Genomic DNA, 26,777 nt, shown 5'->3' on the forward strand with positions numbered 1-26,777 from the left:
GAGCAAAGAATGAGATATAATAAGATGTAATCATTGCAGTCAACATAAGGCTTGAACATATTAATCTGACAAACAAGGGATTTATGTCTTTATTCAGGCAAACTCACAACATACCTTATGGAGAACAATTTTGTTTAACTACATATATACCAAAACAACTTGTCCAAAGCAGTGAACCAGTCAAATACACTTTATCTGCTATCTCAGAAGATTAACAGACTGTATCAAAGTCAAATTTTCCTTTCATAAATTCCTGAGCCATGGTGAAGTTCTATATAGCTTCGATGCAAGAGGCTTTTAACCGTTCACAGAGTGTGTATGAACTTATCCAAAGATAGAGGATTTTGTTACTGAGGATTTTGTTGAATCAGGAGTTAACCATTCCTCAAATATCAATTTGAAGGAACCATGAACTTCATGACCAAAAACTAGAGAATTCAGAATTAACACCCATTACTCTTGAACATGACCACATATTGCAAACATCAGTAAGGGAGCACACTCATCCCAACCTTTACTGACAAATGAAGACAGCAGCATATTTTTAAAAGTCCACAAAAAAAAACAGAATCTGTCTAATACTCCTTGACATTTGGGATGAGATGTACTCGATACCTGGTGTTGAATTTTAACTCGGACATGACCCGAGAAGAGCATTTCGATGTAAAATTAGAATCATACTTGGGAACATACTGAGGAAATTTCACAAGCACCTTTATTACAGATTTTTATTTTAGAAAACAAAAGATTTGTGTCTTGGGAATCTGGAAGCGTTAACACATTTGAATTGATTTTCCAACAACTTGACTCATATGACAAGATAGACAGTAACTAATGGCATAAAATAACTGACAATAAACGTAAGGTTTATAGAAGGCTTATATGTAGTACTACTTGATTATATGTAGTATTACTCCTTGATTATATGATCAGTAAGCACTGTGCATGTTAATATCAATGATTTAAAGATTAGTTAATGATTTAACTAATTTTCTTAGGATAATGAGTTTTTTCTGAGGACATATTTATGAATACAAAAAATATGTGCTGCTATACAGACTTCAAGTTCTTTCAGAAATAATGCATAAATCTATATTAGTCGGGTTGTAGAAGTGTGTGAATGCCTACTCTGGCTAGCTAGGTTAAAAAACTATTGTTTGTAAGCATCCAGGCTCAAGAATGAAGCCAAGTTGATAAAAGTGTATTGCTGGAGTTGCTTTACCCATTATCCACTGTAGACTATGTTCACTGAATTGGCAAGAACGTTGAATCAGCATGAACACAATCATTCTGTGCATAGAAAGTAAGGTGCATGTGTAACATGTCCTGTATGCCCTGACCTGTCCTGGATGTATAAGAGAACCTATGACCCCTCAAGATATCAAACTTTAAATTCTCGTTGTAATTTCTCTGAATAGAGAACCTAACTTTTCTTTAAAATTCAATGAAGTTACATTTCAGTTGTAGAAAAGCAGTTCTCTATGTAGATAACAAACCATGCTATTAGATATCTTCAAAAGAAGAGTTTTGTTTTTGAATGCCTTGCTGGTTACACCATAGTTCCATTTACTGTATTTCCTCTGTGTTTCAGAAATGGTGAAGGCCAGTGTAGGAAACATATCATCCAGATGTTAAGAATCCAACAGTGAAACAAAACGTACTGCATGGACAAAAGTGTAGAATGTTGAACAGAAAGTTTGGGCATATTTATGTATAAAAATAATGTGCTGCTAAACAGACTACAGCTCTGTCAAGTAGGTGACATAAAAAAACATATTAATACACAAGATGAGAAATGATAATCCCATAATTACTGTCCATTTACAGAGTGCCAAAAAGACACCTGCAGGTTCAACCACTTGACTGGGTTGTTTGTACTGAAACACACACAGAAGTAAAAATCAACTTAATTTAAATGGTTCATTTGGCCTACTGTATTATCACACATACCACTCATCACATGGTTGTTTTCACAGTAAACCAGACAAGAACAGACAGAAACAAAGACATAATTGTATCAGGATAATGTTTCTGATTGGACACTGCAGGTTCTACAGTTAGGCGGTGAAAAAAAACAAAAATCAGGCAAAACAATCTATAAAGAGCAAAAATAAGATAAAAACTCAACCAGTTCATCTCCATTAAAAATCGTGTCTTTAACGTCTTGTCTGCAGCACAGTCCTAATACCTGTAGAACAGGGAGAAGGAGAAATATTAGCCACTCTATCAAACATCTTTGCAGAGTCAGTAAAAAAAACAGAACTGGGTGAAGCAAGAAGGTCTATTCTGTAGATTCACAGACGAGCCTCTTCGTGGTCATTCACAGACAAGCCTCTTCATAGTCATTCACAGACAAGCCTCTTCATAGTCATTCACAGACGAGCCTCTTGAAATGAAATGTGCCATGAAATGAAATGAAATGTCTATTCTGTAGATTCATGGACATTCACAGACGAGTCTCTTCATGGACATTCACAGACGAGTCTCTTCATGGACATTCACAGATGAGTCTCTTCATGGACGCCCTTTGCTGCTGCTGAGACCTTGATTCATGCGTTTGTCACTTGCCGACTTGATTACTCCAATGCTGTATGTATGTTGTATGTTGTATGGCCTCCATGCGCGGGCTTTGAGCAAGCTGCAGTATGTGCAGAATTCAGCTGCGAGGGTGCTTACCCATAAAAGATCTTGGGAGCATATTACTCCGGTACTGTGTCACCTTCATTGGCTTCCAGTGCAATTTCGCATCCAGTACAAACTGCTAGTGTTGGTTTTTAAATCCCTGCATGACCTTGCTCCTTCCTACTTAAGTAGGTTACTCCAGCCATACTCCCCGATGCGTACACTTAGATCTTCAAGCCAACACTTGCTTGTGGTTCCGCCCTTTAAGTTAAGTTCCCATGGGAAAAGAGCATTCTGTGTCGTGGGTCCAATGCTGTGGAATGAGCTCCCTGATGAAATGCGGGCTTGTTCATCTTTAGATATTTTTAAAGCAGGTCTTAAAACTCATCTTTTAAAAGTGGCATGTGGATGAGATTTGTAGATTGTAGTGGTATCCTATATTTTTATGCATATTTATCTGTATTTTTAATTGTATCTTATTTTTCCTGTGTGTACAGTGTCCTTGGGTGTCCAGAAAGGCGCTTTACAAATAAAATGTCATTATTATTATTATTATTATTATTATTATTATTATTATTATTATGGACATTCACAGACGAGTCTCTTCATGGACATTCACAGACAAGTCTCTTCAAGGAAATTCACAGACTAGTCTCTTCATGGACATTCACAGACGAGTCTCTTTATGGACATGCACAAACAAGTCTCTTCATGGACATGCACAAACAAGTCTCTTCATGGACATGCACAAACAAGTCTCTTCATGGACATTCACAGACGAGTCTCTTCATGGACATGCACAAACAAGTCTCTTCATGAACATTCATAGAAGAGTCTCTTCATGGACATTCATAGACGAGTCTCTTCATGGACATTCATAGACGAGTCTCTTCATGGACATTCATAGACAATGGACATTCCACTTCCCTGCTTAGACCACAAAGAGCTGCTGGCTCTTCTCCTTGTTGCTTGTTTGTAGAGTGAACTAAAGTCTGAACTAAAGTTTGAAGAGTCATTAAAGATGTTTTATTAACCTTTTCAACCTTTACATGCTGAAGCTTAATACAAAAATTATTATTGCAATTATTGTATATTAGCTTTAATTCTATAATGAATTGTATTTGGCACAATCTTGCTATATATCAAATTATACATCAAGCTATATTGTTAGCTGATAGTAATAATAGGAAAGATATGTTTGATGTTTAACATTACCTTGTTTCTAGTTAAAATAAAGCATATCTATAATGCAATAAGGTATATAAAATGCATCTATATGTTGGTATCTATAATGCATCTATATGTTCATATCTAGCAATTTAAGTTAGTTTCACAATTAACTCTAAAGGGCAATTGTGTACACAAGTTAATTGATGGCTAGTGGTGAAAGTACTGATTCACTCGTACTGTATAGCAGGAATGTAAACATTTACATGTGCAGTATGCATCTTATACCACTTACTAAGTGCAACGTTCTATTATTACTGTAATGTAATGGAATGCATTTAACATAATACATTATGCACACACTTAGACCATCTATGTAAATATGCATTATAGAGCAAGTGTTTGAATACTTTTTATGTCTTGAATACTGTAGGTCAGAATAGCTAAGATATATTTACTAAAAAAATGAAAAGGAAAAGTAAAACTAGGACATCTTTCATGCAAAATGACCTGTGTAACCATGGTAGATTGTGTAATAGTAGTGAGACTCCATTTGTAACTGTAGCTTGTGTACCTGTAATAGTTGGGTTTGAAGGGCCCATTCTTACAGAGACCCAGATACTTGGCCTGCTCATCAGACAACTCAGTCAGGTGGGCGTCAAAGGTTGGCAAGTGCAAACTGGCAACATATTCATCTGCAAAGAACATGCATGTATGTGCGCACACACACACACACACACACACACACACACACACACACACACACACACACAAACATGCACATACAAACATGTGCACACACACACAAACATACACGTGTACACACACATACACACGCATGCATGCGCGCACACACACACACGCATGCCCACACACGCACACACACACACACACACGCATGCGCACACACACGCACACACACGCACACACACACACACACAGGACAGACACAAAAGGCTTTACACACAACACCAACACACTTCACTCAGGGCTGCTAGGAGGATACTAACATTTTGCATCCTCCAGCATGTGGCACGTACTAATGCATGTCACCTTTATGTGAGTTGCTTACCCATTTTCTTAGGAAGCAGGTAAACATCCTGCTTGTAGCGACCTTCTGGAGCATTATACAGCTCTATCAGAGCCAGAGCCTAAACAGGACACACACACACACACACACACAAATCAAAGACCCCTTTCCCCAGTTAAGACAAACATAATCTCTCTCTCTCTCTCTCTCTCTCTCTCTCTCTCTCTCTCTCTCTCTCTCTCTCTCTCTCTCTCTCTCTCTCTCTCTCTCTCTCTCTCTCTCTCTCTCTCTCTCTCTCTCTCTCTCTCTCTCTCTCTCTCTCTCTCTCTCTCTCTCTCTCTCTCTCTCACCTGTGTTGTTGCGGTGATTGACAGAACAAAGGTAGGTACAGTGGAGCAGGTCAGGTTGAGCAGCCTCCCCTGGGAAGATATTCAGGAAACAAACAGTAACACCACACACTCATCTGCACTCACACTGTCCACGGTGTACATGCTACACAAAACTGTGTGCAATGTCAGCGCACCTCTGCCAGTAGAACGACCCTCTTGCCATCTGGCCAGATCACATGATCAACCTGTGAGCGTACCTTTTCCCAGGTAAGTTCAGGGGTTCGCAGGCTAGCCTGGATGACAAAGGAGACCATCTTCACCACCACATCTTTACCACCACAGACACAAATACACATACACATACACACATATAGCCTTGCCATACATATGGTCTCAACTGTTAGCACCGATATGAAACTTACAGTGTTTTTCCCCAGTAACAGGTTAGTTGTTATTTAGGATTAAAGTTAGGCTTGGGGTTAGAGTTAGGGTTTAGGGTTAGAGTTAGTGTTTAGGGTTAGAGTTAAAGTTAGGTTTAGGGCAGGGATGGGCAACTGGCGGCCCGCGTCCTCACTCAGTGCGGCCCGCAAATAGATCAATAATAACTGAATAATTAAAAGAAAAAAAACTGATAGAGCAGGACTTTTTTGTTCTTGTCACGTAGGGCTACGCCCCCCTCTCCCGTGTCGGTGTTGTTCCTTGCCTGGTTATCCCGCCCTGCGTGTCTGTTGTCCTGGTTTCCCTCTGTCTGCCACGCCCGTGTTGTCATTGTGTTCAGCTGTGTCTAGTTGTCCTGTGTACTTGTATCTCTGTGTTTCGCCCGTTCTCGGTTATTTGTGGTTTGTTCGGTTTTGTGGATTATCTGTCATCGCTGTTCTGGTATTTTCTGTCTCCGTTGTGTATGGCTCTCCTGTTACGACTCCTGCCTGTCCTGTTGACCACTTGGACGGCTCTCCCGTTTTGACCTGTGCCTGTACAAACGACTTTGCCTATGAAATTCCCCTTATTAAATCTCGCTTATGGTGTGATTTTTGTTTCAATAGTTCCACAAAAGCAAAAGTAAATCCAAGAGCAGAAAGTATATGTTATGAATGCAAAACAGAAAAAAATATATCAAAAGTATATTTTTTTAATATAATTGGTTATTTGAAACTTATTTTCGTTTGCATTTTGACAAGTTTTTGGTTCCATTGTTTTTGTTTTTTTGGATTTTCCCAGTAAGGTCTTTTGCTTCTGGAATCTCTCTGTTCTTCTGCTTCGTTTTTTGCTTCTGACTTTTGGAACACATTTCACGTGTGGGAGGGTCTTAGATGAAGGCGTTCCTCTGCAATCTCCATTGGTCACTGATTCCGGACTGACACAGAGCTCTGAGACCGCCTCTGGGACCAAGCCACGCCCACCCCACCAGCTTCCCAGCGTTTTCAAACATGGCGGAACGCGGGGGTTCTGTTTCACAGTAGCATGTAAACTGAGTTTTACCATTAAAGTTTATAGCTACAAAGGTTTTAGTTAATTGCTAAATGGTCTGTAGATATTGCAAATGTACACTGTATAATAACTACTCGCTCTTCTCAGCGTTTGTGTCCACCTCCTCGCTCCGCAGCGTGCTACGCATTACAGTTCTTTGATATGAAGGAGTTCAAATTCCTTTTTGCACTTTTTTATTAAGCAAATGTTTAGTCTTTGTTGCTTATTAAGGACATGTTAATGCATTTATATGCAGAAAATAGATGTATGTTGGTGCAATAAACATACAGATCTGAATTCATTTAAAATGTGTTCTTACTGAGAATAATTTGTAGTGTCTTTCATATCCAATTATTTGAAGTGCGTGGTCATGTGGCCCTCCAATAATAGTGCTGAAAATGTTTGGCCCTCTTTATCATGGAAGTTGCCCATCCCTGGTTTAGGGTTTGGGTTAGAGTTTAGGGTCAGGGTTAGACGTGTCCCAGACATTTTTTCCTATAGGAAGTGAAAGGCAGAGTATTCAAACCCTTCAAACACACACAGCCGTGCATATGGGGCCGTCATTGTCTGGTGGTTAGGGATCCGGTCTTGTGACCGGAGGGTCGTGGGTTCGATTCCCAAGACTGAGGTCATCATGACTGAGATGCCCTTGAGCAAGGCACCTAACCCCAACTGCTCCCCGGGTGCTGGGCACGTGTGCACCACAGACCCCTAGTAATCACTAATGTGTGTGTCTGTGTGTTAACTGCACAGATGGGTAAATGCGGAGGAGAAATTTCGATTGAGGTGAAAATCACAATTGACAAATATGGCACATTTCATTTCATTTAATTTCACATATGACTCACCACATCGATCTCAGTGTTGGAATGTCCCATGTTACACACAATCACTCCATTTTTCATGCGGTCCAGATGCTCTCTGCTCACAACATTTTTATTTCCTATAACACACAATAAACTTCTTTGCATTAGGATTCCCTTAACAAACACTAATAAGTTAATATTAACATACCAGAAACCTAAATAACACATAATATTAAATATTAAACATAACTAACACATAATATTAAAGTTTAACTATAAGCTGCCTATAAGGATAGAAATAAATTTTTTTCTGCATGACCACTGAGAGCACTGCTGATGCAGCAGAACACTGGGGTTAATTACTGACATTTGTCAGTGCCAGGAACCCAACCTGAGGGATACGTCCACTACCACTCACCCACTACCACACGCCTTCTGCAACACGCCCACTACCACTCAACCACTACCACTCACCCACTACAACACGCCCACTACCACTCACCCACTACCACACGCCTTCTGCAACACGCCCACTACCACTCACCCACTACAACACGCCCACTACCACTCACCCACTACCACACGCCTTCTGCAACACGCCCACTACCACTCAACCACTACCACTCACCCACTACAACACGCCCACTACCACTCACCCACTACCACACACCTTCTGCAACACGCCCACTACCTCTCAACCACTACCACAAGCCCACTACCACACGCCTTCTGCAACACGCCCACTACCACTCAACCACTACCACTCACCCACTACAACACGCCCACTACCACTCACCCACTACCACACGCCTTCTGCAACACGCCCACTACCACTCAACCACTACCACTCACCCACTACAACACACCCACTACCACTCACCCACTACCACACGCCTTCTGCAACACGCCCACTACCACTCAACCACTACCACTCACCCACTACAACACACCCACTACCACTCACCCACTACCACACGCCTTCTGCAACACGCCCACTACCACTCAACCACTACCACTCACCCACTACAACACGCCCACTACCACTCACCCACTACAACACGCCCACTACCACTCACCCACTACCACACGCCTTCTGCAACACGCCCACTACCACTCAACCACTACAACACGCCCACCACCACTCACCCACTACCACACGCCTTCTGCAACACGCCCACTACCACTCAACCACTACCACTCACCCACTACAACACGCCCACTACCACTCACCCACTACCACACGCCTTCTGCAACACGCCCACTACCACTCAACCACTACAACACGCCCACTACCACTCAACCACTACAACACGCCCACCACCACTCACCCACTACCACACGCCTTCTGCAACACGCCCACTACCACTCAACCACTACCACTCACCCACTACAACACGCCCACTACCACTCACCCACTACCACACGCCTTCTGCAACACGCCCACTACCACTCAACCACTACCACTCACCCACTACAACACGCCCACTACCACTCACCCACTGCAACACACCACTACCACTCACCCACTACAACACACCCACCACCACTCACCCACTACCACACGCCTTCTGCAACACGCCCACTACCACTCAACCACTACCACTCACCCACTACAACACGCCCACTACCACTCACCCACTGCAACACACCACTACCACTCACCCACTACAACACACCCACTACCACACGCCTTCTGCAACACGCCCACTACCACTCACCCATTACAACACACCACTACCACTCACCCACTGCAACATGCTCACTGCCACTCACCCACTGCAACACACCCACTACCACTCACCCATTACAACACACCACTACCACTCACCCATTACAACACACCACTACCACTCACCCACTACAACACGCCCACTACCACTCACCCACAACACACCACTACCACTCACCCACAACACACCACTACCACTCACCCACTGCAACATGCTCACTGCCACTCACCCACTGCAACACACCCACTACCACTCACCCACTGCAACACACCCACTACCACTCACCCACTGAAACACACCCACTACCACTCACCCACTGAAACACACCCACTACCACTCACCCACTACAACACACCCACTACCACACGCCTTCTGCAACACGCCCACTACCACTCACCCACTGCAACACACCCACTACCACTCACCCACTGCAACATGCTCACTGCCACTCACCCACTGAAACACACCCACTACCACTCACCCACTACAACACACCACTACCACTCACCCACTACAACACACCCACTACCACACGCCTTCTGCAACACGCCCACTACCACTCACCCATTACAACACACCACTACCACTCACCCACTACAACACACCACTACCACTCACCCACTGAAACACACCCACTACCACTCACCCACTGCAACACACCACTACCACTCACCCACTGCAACACACCACTACCACTCACCCACTACAACACACCCACTACCACACGCCTTCTGCAACACACCCACTACCACTCACCCACTGCAACACACCCACTACCACTCACCCACTGAAACACACCCACTACCACTCACCCACTACAACACACCCACTACCACACGCCTTCTGCAACACGCCCACTACCACTCACCCACTGCAACACACCCACTACCACTCACCCACTGAAACACACCCACTACCACTCACCCACTGAAACACACCACTACCACTCACCCACTGCAACACACCCACTACCACTCACCCACTGAAACACACCACTACCACTCACCCACTGCAACACACCCACTACCACTCACCCACTGAAACACACCACTACCACTCACCCACTGCAACACACCCACTACCACTCACCCACTGAAACACACCCACTACCACTCACCCACTGAAACACACCCACTACCACTCACCCACTACAACACACCCACTACCACACGCCTTCTGCAACACGCCCACTACCACTCACCCACTGCAACACACCCACTACCACTCACCCACTGAAACACACCCACTACCACTCACCCACTGAAACACACCACTACCACTCACCCACTGCAACACACCCACTACCACTCACCCACTGAAACACACCACTACCACTCACCCACTGCAACACACCCACTACCACTCACCCACTGAAACACACCACTACCACTCACCCACTGCAACACACCCACTACCACTCACCCACTGAAACACATCCACTACCACTCACCCACTGCAGCACGTCCACTGCCACACGCCCACTACACCTTCACACACTGCACCTTCCCGTTACACACTCCATAATCCCCTGTGTTTGCCTTTTTGTTTCTCCCTCTTCTGCAAGTACAGGAACGCTTGTCAAGTGCTGTGCAGTGTTTACAGATGGCAGATTAGGGTTAGAGTTAAGGGTTAGGGTCTACAGATGGCAGTTTTCTCAACATCCTGGTTCTTTTGGACCCTAACCCAGATTGTGTGGACTGCAGACTGGTGTAAAACGGGCTACAGTCAGAACTGCCCTGTTCACTATTTGCAGAACGGCCTGGTAATGTGTTTTTCCAGCCTTAAGTCCACACAACCCTCCTGCTGTTTTCTTTGTCAACTAAGATGAGTCACTAAGGCTGTGAACTGTGAAGAAACACACTGTTGGGACAACCCACTTTGCATAGTGTATCTGTGCATAATCTACCTGTGCATAATGTTAGTCAATGTAGTGATATGTAGTGATATATATTCAGTATTGATATAGTCAGTATCGATACGTAGTGATATACTGTATATCATTGTTTTCTGTGTATTTTTGATAACTACAAAAGTGTGCAATCTGAGACAGACTGGAATAAGCTAGTACAAGTCTCTGTGTTATTTTGTCCAAGATCTGTTTGTGTGCATTTGTACCAACTTAGTTTTTTTTAGAAATTTACCTCATGTACTTCCTCATGAAACAAATGTTGTGGTGTGTGTCTGCATGTTGCAAGATGATGCAAAACAAAGAAATCATTCAGCAAACATAAGTACCACTAATGAAAACAGTTTTTCTTATATAGAGAAATAAGACCTCAAACAGGTTGATTTATAATAAAGTGATTCTTCTTATGAGTCTGTGGTGCAGTGTCATGTTTAGAACAGAACTCTCACATACCAGTGCATGTGATGATGACATCCACTGCACGAATCACCTCGCTCAGCTTGACAACTCTGAAACCATCCATACTGCACACGTAAAATACATGAGCATATACGTTTATGTATACAAGTGTGTGTGTGTGTGTGTGTGTGTGTGTGTGTGTGTGTGTGTGTGTGTGTGTGTGTGTTTTCTACTCTTACCAGGCTTGCAAAGCACAAATAGGGTCTATCTCAGTGATGTAGACAATGGCTCCAAGAGCTTTCAGTGCTGCACAGCATCCCTTACCGACCTACACATGCACGCACGCACACACGCACGCACACACGCGCACACACGCGCACACACACACACACACACACACACACACACACTTATAGCTGCACCATTCTAAGCAAAATGGTGACGTTAAAGTTCTAAGAACATGTGGCACACGAGCATTTGCACAGGAGTTTTTATGGTTAGGTCATATAGGGCTAGGATCAGGGTCATCTACTGTTAAAAGTTATATAGGGTTATGGGATAGGGTCATGAAGGGCTGCATCATCTAAGGTTAGGGTTGTACCTCTCCATAACCGCACACTACCACCTGCTTCCCTCCAAACATCACATCTGTGGTCCTCTTCAGACTTGCACAAAGAAGAGTTACACAGGAGAAGCAATCAAAACCCTTAAGCAGATTATAGGAACACAGAATAGGGTTTGGGTTAGGATTATCTAGGGTTAGGGTTATCTTACCCATCCAGAATTGATTCTCTACAGCAGTACAAGTTGTCAAACTTCTGTTTTGTCACTGAGTCATTCACATTCATAGCTGGAACAGACAGCTTACTTGCCTTAGAAAGTTGGTACAGTCTACAGTTGTGCACACACATACACACAAACACACAGGAACAATTACAGTAATGTTCAATTTAATAGAGACAAAACTATCCACGGTTCTGATATACTGCATTACTGACATAAATCACAGCATTATATAAAAAAATAGTTTGGGAACAAAACCCTGCATTCAATTTGTTTGTATGAAACATTTTATTTAGTAAATATCAGCTGTATTGTACTTGTTCATTTAGTAAATCTCAGCTGTAGTGTACTTATCCGTTTAGTGAATCTCAGCTGTATTGTACTTATTCATTTAGTGAATCTCAGGTGTATTGTACTTATTCGTTTAGTGAATCTCAGGTGTATTGTACGTATTCGTTTAGTGAATCTCAGCTGTATTGTACGTATTCGTTTAGTGAATCTCAGCTGTATTGTGCGTATTCGTTTAGTGAATTGTAGTTGTTTATTGGATTCAAAGCTGCAGAATTTCCCTTATCTTTCTTCACCTGTGGACTCCAGTGACACTCTCTTCAACAATGCCACGGATCATTTTAAAGATATTTGGGTATTTCTTATATACCCAATGAGTTAGGTCTCCACCGTCATCCAATATCTAGCAGAACACAAACACACACACACATAAATAAAGATAACTGGTTATTGATATAATATGACCGGGTAGTTGCCTCTATTACATTTTCAATTCATACAAGTGAGTAACCAATTAATTCTGATGATTATGAAATAAAACGAAAAAAATGATACAGGCTAGAAAAAGACAGGTAAGGAAAGAGGGAGAGAAACAGCTAGAGAGATATATAGAAAATGTATGTTCTGCATGTACCATGTTTGGTTGCCAGCCCTCCACACTGACACAGCGATCAATGCACCACCAGAAATCATCCTCTGACTCTCCCTTCCAAGCAAACACTGACACACCTACACACACGCACACACACACACACACGCATGCACAAACACACGCACAAACACACACGCATGCATGCACACGTACACACACGCACGCATGCGAAAGACCAATAAATTAAAATTTCTAAGATAGCACACAAATTAAATGCCAATTAAATGTGCTAAGATAGCAGGTGATTTTGATTTTTTTAATGGATTTTATTTATTTACTTTTTTTTTTTAGATAAAACCCAGTTCTACTGAAAACAGACGGGTAAAATTTGGCAAAAGCTTCGGATGGCAATGCAACTGGTGCAGCCACCCCAGGCCCTGTGTCTCCCTGACAGTACCCCATCCTGAAGACTCTGAGATGGGTACAGGGCTCTGCGGGACACCTGCCAGGAGTTTCGGTTCACACCTCAAGGACGACCACTTGGATGAGCAGCTGGTTTATTTGGGTGCCGCTGGGATACAGGATATCATTTGATGGCACCCAGCACTGTTCCTCAGGACCCCAACCCTCCCAGTTGACTACACTGCTATAACTCATCCTCTCAACACTGAGAATCCAGCAACTCTTGCACCGCATGTACACACACCATTAGTATCCAGGTGCAATTGCATCACCTGGACAGAAGTGTCATCATCCAGGGGTTGTGTAACCAGACTTAAAAAGCACTGGATACTTTATACTGAAGTAGTCAGTAATTCCAGTCAGTAAGTAACTTCATTAGCCCTTTTAAAAACCTTGAAAGGTCATTGTGATGTTTTCTTGATACACTGGTGGGCTAGGGTTAGGGTTAACCTTCACCCTAACCCCTAACACTCCCACATCTTTTTGCTTCTCCTCATCCACTCATCCATGTCAGGAACATCAGAAGTTATAGCAGGGCCAATAGGTGTAGCAGTTCACAGGCCTCACAGTATTCCCTAATTCTTTATTACTATGTTTGCACTGTCCATTACTGTGGGGTCATAACCTGAGCTAAGGCTAACTGACACCACGATATATAAAAAAAAGGCTGACCATAGTCTAGAGCCCCCATACTCAAATAGTGGCCCGCGAGCTGTTTTGAAAAGTGTTTTTTTTTTTTTTATGATTTTTTTTTTTCAATCGCGCTATCCGCTCTTATTTTGCTATCTCAAGGCGATGCTGGGGATTGCCTCTATGGCAACAACAAACAGGTAGCGTTCGCTACAAAAGTGTAGTGAACTGGTGGATTCTCACCAACAGTAATTAGAGTGCAGCTGTTGAGTGCCCAAGCTATCAAATGATCTCTGAATTCCTCGGGTACGTAGATCTTTCCTGCATGCATGTGGCTTCTCCTGATTAGCCAAGGCTCCATCAATTTGTTCATTGGTCTCCCATCGAATAGCAGACACTGTTACCTAATGGGGTAAAACCCCTTTCAGGTTCATTCAACCTCATAACCATAATTCTGAAACATCCTGGACAAGGCATCAGCGTTGATGTGAAGCTAAACAAATGGTGTGCAGAGGAGGGGTAGCAGGGTAAATGAGATGGTATGAGATGCTATGTTTACAGATTGCTAGTGATTACAGGCATAGCTCAGTACTACTGGGTTAGAACAATAAAACGCATTTTGACTTTAAATCTGTGAGCCAAGTCTACTGGGTAGATATCAACATTCCCATAAAAGGACAGATGGTTCCAGATGGTTCCAGATGGTTTGTTATTGGAAAAAACACATTTCTTGTAGCCAACATTGGAGGTCTAACTAGCAGCTAAACTGCCCCATGCCTATTCCCAGAGATTGGCCAAAGATAAAACCAAAATAAACCATGCTAATCACACTAGCATCATGTGAGCATCACTGTTACTTGGTTAGAGTTAACTTCAGTGTTACTGGTGAGGAGTAGCATGGTAACTGGTTACGATCTTACCTCTCTCAGACAGAGCTGCCGCCACCTCATTCTGAGTGGAGTAAATATTACAAGCTGTCCAGCGGCACTGAGCCCCTAAAGCTGCCAGTGTCTCAATCAGGACCTGCAAGCAGAAACACAATAGCCACTTATGTCTGTTTGCATATGAGTTCCCATAGCATGGAATTCTGTTGAAGGAAACAGGTCACCTACTTATATTTGAGCAATTAAATCAAATAGCAGGGAGCAAGTAATGTTGATAATGTGCCTTCACTCTGAACTGTTTACTGGTACGGGGTAAGTGATGTTCATGATGTGTTTACTGGCATTGGGTAAGTATGTCAGTCAGTAACACCTTTTTCTTTGCTGCTAATTTCTATTCATTCCATATTCTATTATTCTCATTTCTGTGTAGAGAAGACAGACATTTTTTTCCTACTATTCAAATGCAAACTGTTCTGTTCATGTACATTATGATTGTTTTCAACATGTTATTAACTGGGGATAATGTAGGCAAAACTGACTTTGACAATAAATTTCAAAGCCAGTGAGTGAACTATGATGACTTTGTGGCACTGCTAAACCAATAATAAATAAGATATTCGAGTGTGCAGGTTAAAGACATATAAAATGCAAATTGTTCACTAGACCGAAATTATTTATTTATTTATTTATTTTACAAATTTTTGTTTGCGTAAATGTTGCAGAGATGGTGAACTGGCCAGCCTAAAACTAGATATTTGACCATTAAATGTGGAAACACTGAAACAAATTTGGACTTTCATGTGTTCCTTCTGTATTCATGTTTCGTGTGTGCATCAATGTGGCCACACATATGTGCAGAACGTACGGCGGTCTGCGCTGTGATGTGTGTGCAGCCAACGATCTTTGCTCCAGCTAAGGGCTTTTCTCCTTGAGCCCTCTTCCGCAGTGCTATCAGAGCAGACATATCTGGGGGTTGCGAAGACTGTGTAAGTTCACTATTATTGAAACAAGATTCAGAAACTGATTTGGTACAAGTAGCATTGTTAAGCTCTAACAATTGTTGGATTAGTATTTTGATTCTGAGCAGGAAGAATAAAGTAAATAGTGAATAAAATTAGCTAAATTAAATTGAGTCACCTTGCTCTGCAATCTCAATCTCCCTTCGTCCAAACTCTGCCTGCTTGATATCCTTCACACAGAAATCGCTGCTGCCGCTTGAGTTCGCCTGGGATTTGTCCCGTGGTGAAGTCTCATCATCAGAACTGTCTGTGTATGAGGCAGCTGAGGAGGGGGGGGGGGGGGGGGGGTGGGGGGCAGACAGACAAAAAGGTCAAGCACTTTGAATGCAAGTGTGCGTGTAGACATGTGAGACATGTGCGTATTAGATGATGTACCTGAGCTTAAGCTGTCAGTGGACGACTGGGAGATTGACCTTGAGAGTGAACGACGACCAGTCTTTGTAGGGAACTTACTGAACTCCTGATTGTCTTCCACAAACTGTATTTGCTAAAGAAGTAACATGAGAGGGGGAGGGGGGGTGACAAATGTTCATGCAACTATATATATATGTAACACATATGAGACACATATGTAACACATATGAGATATTGAGACACTCTTATCAGCATATCAGATTAGCCTGGTCCCTCAGCACATCAGATTAGCCTGTTCCCTCAACATATCAGATTGTCCTGGTCCCTCAGCTTGGGCGGGATTTGAAACACGCCCTCACTCTGGGCGGGATTTGAAACATGCCCTCACCCTGGGTGGGATTTGAAACACTTCAATGAATTTACTATTTAGAAGTCAACTTGTTTTATATGGACAAAATATTGGTATACTGTATATACACACATTACACCTATAATATGTATAGGTGCTTTTCCCATCCTAAATCCATAGACATTAACAGCTTTCGCTCTTCTGAGAAAACTTTCTACAAGATTCTGGAGTGTGGGGGAATTTTTGTCCATTCATTCAGAAGAGCATTTGTGAGATGCTGATGTCGGATGAAAGGGCCAAGTTCACAACTTCCATTATAGTTATTACACATCAAATTCACTCAGCCATAACTTATGGACATTGCTTTGTGTAATCCAGCTATTGTGGAATAGAAAAGAGCCTTTGCCAACCTGTTACCACAAAAATGGAAGCATAAAATTGTAAAAAAAAAAAATGTCTTGGCATGCTGAAGCATTAAGATCTCCCTTCAGTGAAACTAAAGGCCATAGGCCAACTACTGAAAAACAACCCCACACCATAATCCTACTCCACCACACTAAGCAGCCCCACACCCTAATTCCCCCTCCACCACACTAAACGACCCCACACCATAATCCCCCCTCCACCACACTAAACGACCCCACACCCTAATCCCCCCTCCACCACACTAAGTGAACCCACACCCTAATCCCCCTCCACCACACTAAACGACCCCACACCATAATCCCCCCTCCACCACACTAAACGACCCCACACCCTAATCCCCCCTCCACCACACTAAGTGAACCCACACCCTAATCCCCCTCCACCACACTAAACGACCCCACACCATAATCCCCCCTCCACCACACTAAACGACCCCACACCATAATCCCCCTCCACCACACTATGTGACCCCACACCCTAATCCCCCCTACACCACACTAGGCGACCCCACACCATAATCCCCCCTCCACCACACTAAACAACCCTACACCATAATCCCCCTTCCACACTAAACCCCACACCCTAATCTCCCTCCACCAAACTAAATGACCCCACACCATAATCCCCCCTCCACCACACCAAACGACCCCACACCATAATCCCCCCTCTACCACACTAAACAACCCCACACCCTAATCCCCCCTCCACCACACTAAGCGACCCCAAACCCTAATCCCCCTCCACCACACTAAACGACCCCACATCATAATCCCCCCTCCACCACACTAAACAACCCCACACCCTAATCCCCCCTACACCACACTAGGCGACCCCACACCATAATCCCCCCTACACCACACTAAACGACCCTACATCATAATTCCCCCTCCACCACACTAAACAACCCCACACCATAATCCCCCTCCACCACACTAAACAACCCCACACCCTAATCCCCCCTCCACCACACTAAACAACCCCGCACCATAATCCCCCCTCCACCACACTAAGTGACCCCACACCATAATCCCCCCTCCACCACACTAAGTGACCCCACACCCTAATCCCCCCTACACCACACTAAGTGACCCCACAGCCTAATCCCCCCTCCACCACACTAAACAACCCCACACCATAATCCCCCTCCACCAAACTAAACAACACCGCAGCAGAGATTGCTTCTCATAGGTTTATCAGAACAGTGCAAACTCACAGCAAATCTGCCTGTGAGCAGAGGGGGTAACACAATGTACAAAGTTCCATTCCAGGAGGATCTACCCCTTCCTATAGATCTACCCCATCCTATGGATATATATAAATTCCAGATGTCAAAGACAACATGCCAGCCCTGGGTTGTCTTTGCCATTGCAAGTATTGGCTATGCATATCAAATTATGCTGCAGTGACAGGTCACCCACAGAGGATGACACGTAATTATGTAAAATGAAAATGAAGATGTTCTGTTCTGTGCTTGAGTGTTCTTCATTTGTGATGAAAGTACTCATCTACACCTTCCAGGAGATAGGAGCGATGTGAGGTTGCCCAGGCCGAGTATGCCAATGCTCCATTGATCTTTGCACAGTGGATTCACAGCAGTCTACATTCCAGTTTACTGTGAGGATTACTGAGAGGAACGGGTCACTGTCACCAGGGCTCCCTGCAGACTCTTAACCTTAAACATTAATTGCAAGCCACTTTGAAAAAGAACCTGTGACATTTGGAAACAGCGGGACAGTTTGTCTGGAGAGAACAGAGCAGATTAACAGTGGGCCTAGACACCCTGCTGAGAACGACTCAGGCCTTTCCCACATCAGTTCAACAATACCAGCTGTGATTTATGAAAATGAATTTTTTGTCAAATTAATTAATGCAAAAGAAGTGATCAGTCAAAGCTTTCCTGACTGACACCTCTGACAGATGGATGTTTTTCCACAAGCTGTACAAAAACTGTTGGTATTGCACACTGGACAAATGTAAAGAGTTTGTTCTTTATTTACGCATTAAGCATGTTTGTTCACAAATTAATGCTGCGTGGATGCCAGAAAAATCACACCCCGGTGTTGCAAGAATGACGGCCATGCTGTTTGTTTGGTTACATTTTGGGGAATGTAGTGTAACAAATTCTGTGCTGTGAAAGTCAAAAACACACTATGAAAAGATACTTCACATGAAGACCAACCCTGCACTTCCTGTTTTGGGTTTTACATAAAATGTTTATGATACGGTAGTTTTTTCAACTCCCTCTCAACCGGTCCAACGGCCAGTTGTTAAGGGCACGTTGCTAGTTGATATAATTTAAAATATTTAGCCAACAGATATGTGGGCCAACGCTGATCTTGCAGTCCAACAACACATCACCACAGAACTCCCAACAAATGTTGGGACAATGACATGAAGAACACATATTCAACAAACAAAAGGAACTAGAGAGTCTAATAATGGTCACTGTACTTCTACAAGGTGTTTAAATCGTGTGCAGTCATGAAGATGAGTTACAAGTCTTTTGCTAGATAGAAACATTAAAATGTGCGCGTTTTAGGAAACTCTAAGCAGTATGGATTGGAGACGCATTGTTTATGCCCAGCGATGCTGAGTGTCCTCAAGTTTTATAGTTAGGTTATTTGTACAGATATGTGCCTATAATAAACACAGTCTCACAAACATCAGTTAGGTTAAAGTAATATATGCATCAGCTGAGCGATAGCAGTGACTTACCTTCTTCCCAGGCTTGTGGGAGGGCACAGTGTTGAATGCAGACAGTTCTCCTGTTGTCACATCGCTGTTTTTGGTCCCCGTCATAGCAGAATATTTTTCGGCTACGTTTTCACTCTCCTTCACCTCCTTACTAGCCTGTTTCACATCCAACTTTGCCTCTCTTTCAAAATCTGACATCGCAATCAATTTCCGCAACTCTATAGAAAGTCGAAACTACCACTTGCTCTGGCTGCACACCGATTTATACCTAAAACAATACAATTCTGACGTTTGTCTGTATTTAAGTGTGGATTAATCTTACGTATGCAATGTAATCGCCAGCATTCGCATAGGTTAGTTATTTAGCCGCTGTTACTTTGACAGCAGTCGTTATCCCGTCAAGCCCCGCCCCCTTGTCATAGTTCATCGAAGTTGCTCCGCAACTCACACAGCAATAAAAAGTGAAACGAATCAAAGTTCAATGGCGCCGCTTAATGGAAGTTTAAAACCCCACACTGCTATTAATTAGTCTGCTAAAAAGCAATGTACATTTAAAATGTATTTAGTACCAAACACGCCACATTATGTTGTTTCAGATTCGATTTCAAATATAAAAATAAATACAAATTTCCTCCACAGATGAGGCACCAAGTTATTAAGTCATAAAGTCAAATATACATCATAAATATGATGTAAAAAACGAAATAGATTCATACATATCATTTTATTAGTAAGCTGACCAAATCTTATAATAATACAATACAGCCGAACATGAAGTAATGTCTTTCCTGTTCTATTAGTCTTGCATTCTCAGACTATATAGGGAGTGCCTAATGCCTTTCGCAACTCAGCGTGGACAACAACCACCCACTACACAGGAAAAGCACATTCAACTGATACAAGGACCAGGAACACTCGCACTATCTGCTACTCTGCAATGACTTCCCGGTTCATCAGACGCTACAGGAACTACAGCTTTACACTAATTCCTAAGGCAAAAATGTTACTGTTTTTCTCAGTCGATTTGGTTTATTTCTCACATCATGTTTTACATTGGCATCACAAGTGCATTTCTCAAAACAGTTAGAGCAAACAGCTAAACTCAATGAAATACCTTCAAAAGCAAATACTTCACTCAAAATTCTTTGGTTTTGCCCCAAAAGCAAATATTTAGGTCAACCAATTTTCAGTGCCATCAGAGTATCTAGTCTGTGTGCCATTGCCTATGAACAAGGCAGTCAAAATACTTAGTCATGTTGTCAGTGCAACTTGAAGCCACAGTCAGTGCAGACTGCAAGTATATTTTGATGGAAACTAGCTAAGCTTTTGATTTCAAGAATGCTGCACATTCTGTGGTATATCAAATGAAACAATATGTTACACACAAAATACAAACTTACACAGAACACAAAGTTACACATCACTATGTGGGAGACTGATAGAAAGAAATTGCAGTGGAATCAATTTGTACAGCAATATTGTACACTGCAATTTGTTGACAAAAACAAATCTGATTGAAATTAAAATACGGACAACTGACTGGAAAAACTGCAAAATTAGAAACTTACTCTACACATTCAAAATAACCTAAGCACATACAGCCTCCTCTTGTTGTGTGAAAATGGAACTTCTGCTACCCCTATGAGCTAGTCTTGATATCCTATATGGTAATAATAATGCAAAAATGCAAAACAAAAAATTGAATAACGTCAGAATGGTCAGTGTGCAGCATTACAGCAGAGAGACCTCTGACCTATGGTTGAGACCATAAGCCTTCACCAATTCCCTTTCTTACTGTAACTGAATGTTCACCTGCAAACAATTTAATGAAATTAGGATAAATTACCAAAATATAAGAAAAAAATAAACGAAATAAATAAATGTTAAATGATGCCTTAGAGATTATGACCTAGGCGATGACCTAAAGACTAAATGTTTTGGAGGGTAAGACAATTCAACTGACAATCCGTACAACACATTTTGATAAACATGACATAAGCAACTGATAATGTAAAAAACAACAGACAATTGTCCTTATCCATTTGCAAAAAGTACAAAAGACAAGGAGATGTGGAGATTGAATGGAGTTTTTCAGTTCTGATCTGAGAAATGAACCAAATCAACTGAGAAAAACTGTAATATCGTTAACAATTGCTAAACAGATGCTAATGGTCCTTTTTAAGTGTCAAAATGATCAATTCACAACATGGAATGCTAAGGACTTAGACTTGTGCACACAAAAATGAACAATCCACCATTTCATGTCTTTTGTTCAGCAGTTATAAAATAAGTTCAAATTTCTACATGACTTCAACAAATTTAACATCCATGTAAAAATATTACAACCTGGTAAATGGACTCTGTATATTTGTATTACATTTCTGGTCTGTAAACAGTGTGAACAAGATGACAAAAGAATATGAGGGGAAAGGAAAGACTTGTGGTTACTATTGCCCTCAATCTGAGGGGCAGCGCCACAGTTGACACTCCAGACATAGCCCTGTCACACTACCTCCTACTGGTGAATCTTAAACTACGGGAATTCAAGTAATTTAGCAGCTATATCCTATTTATATATTAACTAACGCCAACTTCAACACTTTGCTAGTTAGCAAGGCTGGCTAGTAGGGCCTACACAATTTACCAGCAGTCTGTGTAGATGTGTGCCCTCGTAAACCATATCTTCTAGTCAGTGTTACTGTCACGGTGACAGCTCCGGACCCTTCCCTGTGGGCGTGTCATGACGTCGTCTGCGTGCTGTTATGTCCATGTTTGTACTTCCGTGGGTGTGGGTTGTTTGTGAGCGTGTTCGTTTGTTACACCTGTGCCTTGTCTCGAGGTCACGTGGGTCTGTGTAACTCACCTATTTAATGTGCGTTCGCGCAGTGTCGTGTGCTCGTCTTTGTCCAAGTTTCATGCCAGTGTGAGTGTCACATTGATGTGCTTGCGCCACCGCAGTGAAGCTACGTGTTCTATGTTCAGTAAAGTTCGTGTTTGCACCCAATCTGCTACGTGTCGTGTCCGTTCCTCCGCACGTCACAGAAAGACGAGCCGAAATATAAAGAGGGATGCCTGGATACGCCAACCGGGCGCCCAAGGGGAAGAGGAAGAGCCGTCACCACCACGGCTCTTCCCCAGTCCGTCGCCACGAAGCCCCCGTCTCCAAGCAGGAGATGATGAGGAAACCCGTGTGCGCGTACATGCTCTGCGCGGCTCGGGAAACGAAGGACGCGGAGATGGCAGAAAACCTACGCCAATCCGCGGTCCGCATGTGGAAGGACCAGGACCTCGCCGCGTCCCTAGAGCCCCCGCACCGGGCGGTGAGAGGCGGCAGGAACAAACCCCCGCACGCGTCTTCTCCCGTGCCGGTGCCCGAGAGCGCAGAGCAGGGAGAGGATAGCGCACTGCTCCCGGTCTTCCCCGAGGAAGAAGAGACCGATGAGCCGTTTTTGGTGAGCATGGGCGCCTTTTCCCTCACCCCTCCCGAGGAAGAGGAGGAAGAGTCCTATCCCCCCTCAATGTGCTCGAAGAGCACGGTGGATTACGGAGGTGAGGAAGGCAGTCTCCCACCGTCGGAGGGCGAGACGGAGGGGACGGACTCCGAGGAGGAGGAGTATTCCCCGTCAGTGTGCTCACGGAGCACGGTCTGCTACGGGGAGGAAGACGTCAGTGCTCCGCCATCTGAGTGCGAGGAGACAGAGGTGGACTCAGAGGCAGAGGGGTACTCCCCGTCGGTTTTCTTGGAGAGCACCGTTCGCTACGGGGGGATGACGTCAGTCCCCTTCCCTCCGACTACGGCGAGGAGAGCGAGGGGGAAAGCCCTCCGTCAGTGTGTTCGCTCCCGACAGTATACAAGGGGGGCGGGAGCGGACCGGACAGTTCGATCGCATCGGAGAGTGGGGATTCCTGCGGGGAGGAGCCCATGGAGCACTCCCGATGCGAGACTCCCGCTCGGTCCACGGACTGGAGCGTGGCCGAGGAGGAGGAGCCGGAGATGGACACCACCCCCGATACCGGCCCCAGAGGTGGCTGGCCTAGTAACGGAGGGGGCCGCGGACCCAGGGGGTGGGTCGCCACGAGCCCCGCCGGTCTCGCTGCATCCAACCGGGCCGCAAGCCGCGCTGCACCAAGCGCGTCTGCCCGAAGCAGGGGCTCCAAGCGGTCAGACAGTCGCGCTGCACCTCGCGCGTCCGTCCGCAACACGGCCCCCAAGCGGTCGGACAGTCGAGCTGCACCTCGCGCGCCCGCCAGAGGGACTACCCCCAAGCGGTCGACCAGTCGCGCTGCACCCAGCGCATCCGCCAGCCGTGCGGCACCTGGCGGTGAGCGGGCGGAACAGCTACATTGGACGCGACAGCTCGGTTCTATATGTACTATTATACCACAGTTAGTTCCGACCCTACAATGTGATTGGCTGAGAGGCGATCTAGGAGTGCCAATATTACATGTTATAGCACTGTAACCGAAGCTCTCCATGTATTACTCCGCCACATACAGGTAACCTAGCAACGAAGCAGCGTTTACAAGCCAAACAGCGCAACTACAAACAAGCAGCAACATTATCAAAATGAATTACAGGGAGTTCGTTAAATCTATTGGCTTCGAAAGCATTTGTTTCGATCTGAAACTGGAGGATGAAGCTATAAATGACCAGCCTGATTCCTCCAATGAGCCAAGGTTTGTCACGCTTACAAACAATGATTTGGATGAGCTGGAAATTCAGAGAAACGAAGTTAATACCGTAAAACAAACGTCCTGGGCTCTTAATATATTTACATCCTGGTTAAAAAGCAATGACATTGCAGTCGATTTTAGTATTATCAACAAAAATGAAATGAATCAGCTTTTACGACGTTTTTATGGATCCGTCAGAAACGTGAAGGGAGAGTTATATAGCATCAGCAGCTTCGTTGGTTTAAGAGCTGGACTGAACAGATACCTGAACGAACCTCCAATCAGCCGTGGATGGTCAATAATTGTTGTACTTTATTTTTAATAAATTCAACTTTATCAATAGTTGTTTTTGTGTATATTTACCTCTATAATATTTATTGGGTAAGGCTATTCCAGTGTTGTGTAAGTTTAGCAGCGAGCCATTGAATGGAACTATTTTAACTGGCGGAGTATTTTACCAAACAGGTCGTATTTTCTCGTCCTCTTTAACTCAAAATCTTTCAATAAACAGCGATAATGGAACTGTGGTATAATCGCAATAATACACTCGAGGTTCGTGCTATACGTGTAATATTGGCACAGCAGTGCCAATATTACACTTTATAGCACTCCCTCTCGTGTATTATTGCGTAATGACGCAATAATCAAAAAGTGGCAATATTTAAAACGACTGTCTACTGGCATGTTCGTAGCTATTTTTTGCTCGCACTTTCTCCTTCGATTTTAAACGTTTTTCTGTTTTTTCTATTTTAAAACAGTTTCAGGAAGTTATGAAAATGAATCTTCTGATTGTGACCAGATTTCCTGGTCGAAAAATCGATGATTGTTTTCTTCCAGAGATTCAAAAGAAGCAACACGATGAAAAGATGAAACCTCTAATACATCTACAGCTCCGTGCTCCCACTAAATTTCCACAACTTAATACTCGATGGATCTCCGGACACCTCACCCACCTCTTTGTGCCAAACAACACCCAGGACAGAGAGCAAGAGTGGACGTGTTGTGGAACCACAAATTTCAGACAGTGCTGTGACTGGAGAGCTTCCTTCCTCAACTTGCCTGGGAAGTCAGATCAAGGACAAGGTTGCTAATCTGTGCAGGGCCAAGATCACTAACGGCATTGCCATACGGTTCAGAAACTCCAGATTGTCCCAGGCTGCAGCTCCAGTGTGTGCAGCTCCAGTGCCAGTGAGCTCACCATACACTGGAACAACACATAGAAAGACAGAAGAATGTTCCTATATTCCTACTGGAATCGTTGGGAAGGATAAGAGGAAGCAGCAGACTCCTCAGGGCTCTGTGTCCTACCTTGAGACTCTAAAAGTGCACAGCAGTCCCCTTGTTCTTCAGCCTAGACCTCCTGCAAAGCTGTGTCCCCTGGACAACGCGAAGCAGCGACCCAAGGCCATACAGACGGCTGTTCACAGTCCAGCCGAGACGATGCAGCAACTGGTGTCTTTTGCTCCGCAGACAGCGAAGACTTCCTGCGATGTAGTGGCCAGAGTCTTGGACTGGGCCTCTTTATGACACAGCTGTCTCATGCGTCCACCTCTCCAAGCCTGCCTGAATATGCTGGGGTGGAAAATGGACTCGGGACTTGGAGAAGAGCTGAGATGCCATGGAGGGAAGCCCTTATCTGTGCCAGCATTTACAACAATCAAGCACAGCACATCACCTGTGTGTATTAATAAAATACAAAGCATACAAAGGAATGCTTTCATTATATTTTAATATTTTTTCTACATTCACAAAATCAGTATGGGAAACAATAACCTCTTTAATGTATGCTCCTATGCTCGTTTGTTTAATCTCTCTCTTTTAAACAAAGTGCGCAGCAAACACGCATCGTGAACACACACTTTTAAAATAAGTAACCAACTTCAGAATCATGGATAGTATCTCCACCGTTAGCTCACCGGTCATTCCTGAGCAGAATACTATCGCACAAGACCTGTCCGAGTGGACATGGTTCAAAACTATTTGAGATAACTGCATGCAGGCATACATCCCCAGTGTTCAACGGCATTGCTATGATAATACCCCACTGTAGCCCTAACATCCACCATGCCCCTAACATCTAACATCCACTTCATTCAGTTTACCGAAGACCATCTATCCACTTCTGCCCTGCTCAAGCGTTTTAGGATTTCATCTCCTTGGATTTAT

General features: G+C 43.8%; 1 protein-coding gene across 2 annotated transcripts; it reads right to left on the reverse strand.

Moving 5' to 3' along the window:
- Positions 1 to 60: 60 nt before the first annotated feature.
- Positions 61 to 20,498, reverse strand: LOC143511013 (S-adenosylhomocysteine hydrolase-like protein 1). Of its 2 annotated transcripts, XM_077000989.1 has the most exons (17): positions 19,959 to 20,483; positions 16,490 to 16,601; positions 16,233 to 16,376; positions 15,961 to 16,061; positions 15,132 to 15,234; positions 13,162 to 13,256; positions 12,824 to 12,930; positions 12,231 to 12,347; positions 12,058 to 12,121; positions 11,696 to 11,784; positions 11,511 to 11,581; positions 7,464 to 7,558; positions 5,343 to 5,441; positions 5,170 to 5,238; positions 4,862 to 4,940; positions 4,364 to 4,484; positions 61 to 2,188 (listed from the first exon to the last, which is right to left on the reverse strand). In XM_077000989.1, exons 1-17 carry the CDS (start codon positions 20,133 to 20,135, stop codon positions 2,182 to 2,184), a joined length of 1,650 nt encoding a protein of 549 aa, XP_076857104.1. In that variant the 5' UTR covers positions 20,136 to 20,483; the 3' UTR covers positions 61 to 2,181. The 2 variants fall into 2 exon arrangements, 1 of the variants encoding a protein (XP_076857104.1); XR_013130134.1 differs by lacking the exons at positions 61 to 2,188; positions 4,364 to 4,484; positions 4,862 to 4,940 and adding an exon at positions 5,852 to 6,119 and having other exon boundaries at positions 5,208 to 5,238; positions 19,959 to 20,498.
- Positions 20,499 to 26,777: the final 6,279 nt, after the last annotated feature.

This window comes from Brachyhypopomus gauderio, chromosome 1 (assembly GCF_052324685.1).
Source record: "Brachyhypopomus gauderio isolate BG-103 chromosome 1, BGAUD_0.2, whole genome shotgun sequence".
NCBI lineage: Eukaryota > Metazoa > Chordata > Actinopteri > Gymnotiformes > Hypopomidae > Brachyhypopomus > Brachyhypopomus gauderio.

What these genes read in the sequence shown, in the direction of transcription:
- LOC143511013 (XM_077000989.1), bottom strand. Translation starts at nt 20,135, where the DNA reads ATGTCAGATTTTGAAAGAGAGGCAAAGTTGGATGTGAAACAGGCTAGT. An exon ending in TAGTGTGCGGTTATGGAGAG is followed by an intron (nt 11,785 to 12,057) that starts GTACAACCCTAA and finishes GTGCATGTGTAG; the next exon opens with GTCGGTAAGGGATGCTGTGC. An exon ending in TGTCATCATCACATGCACTG is followed by an intron (nt 7,559 to 11,510) that starts GTATGTGAGAGT and finishes TGTGTGTTATAG; the next exon opens with GAAATAAAAATGTTGTGAGC.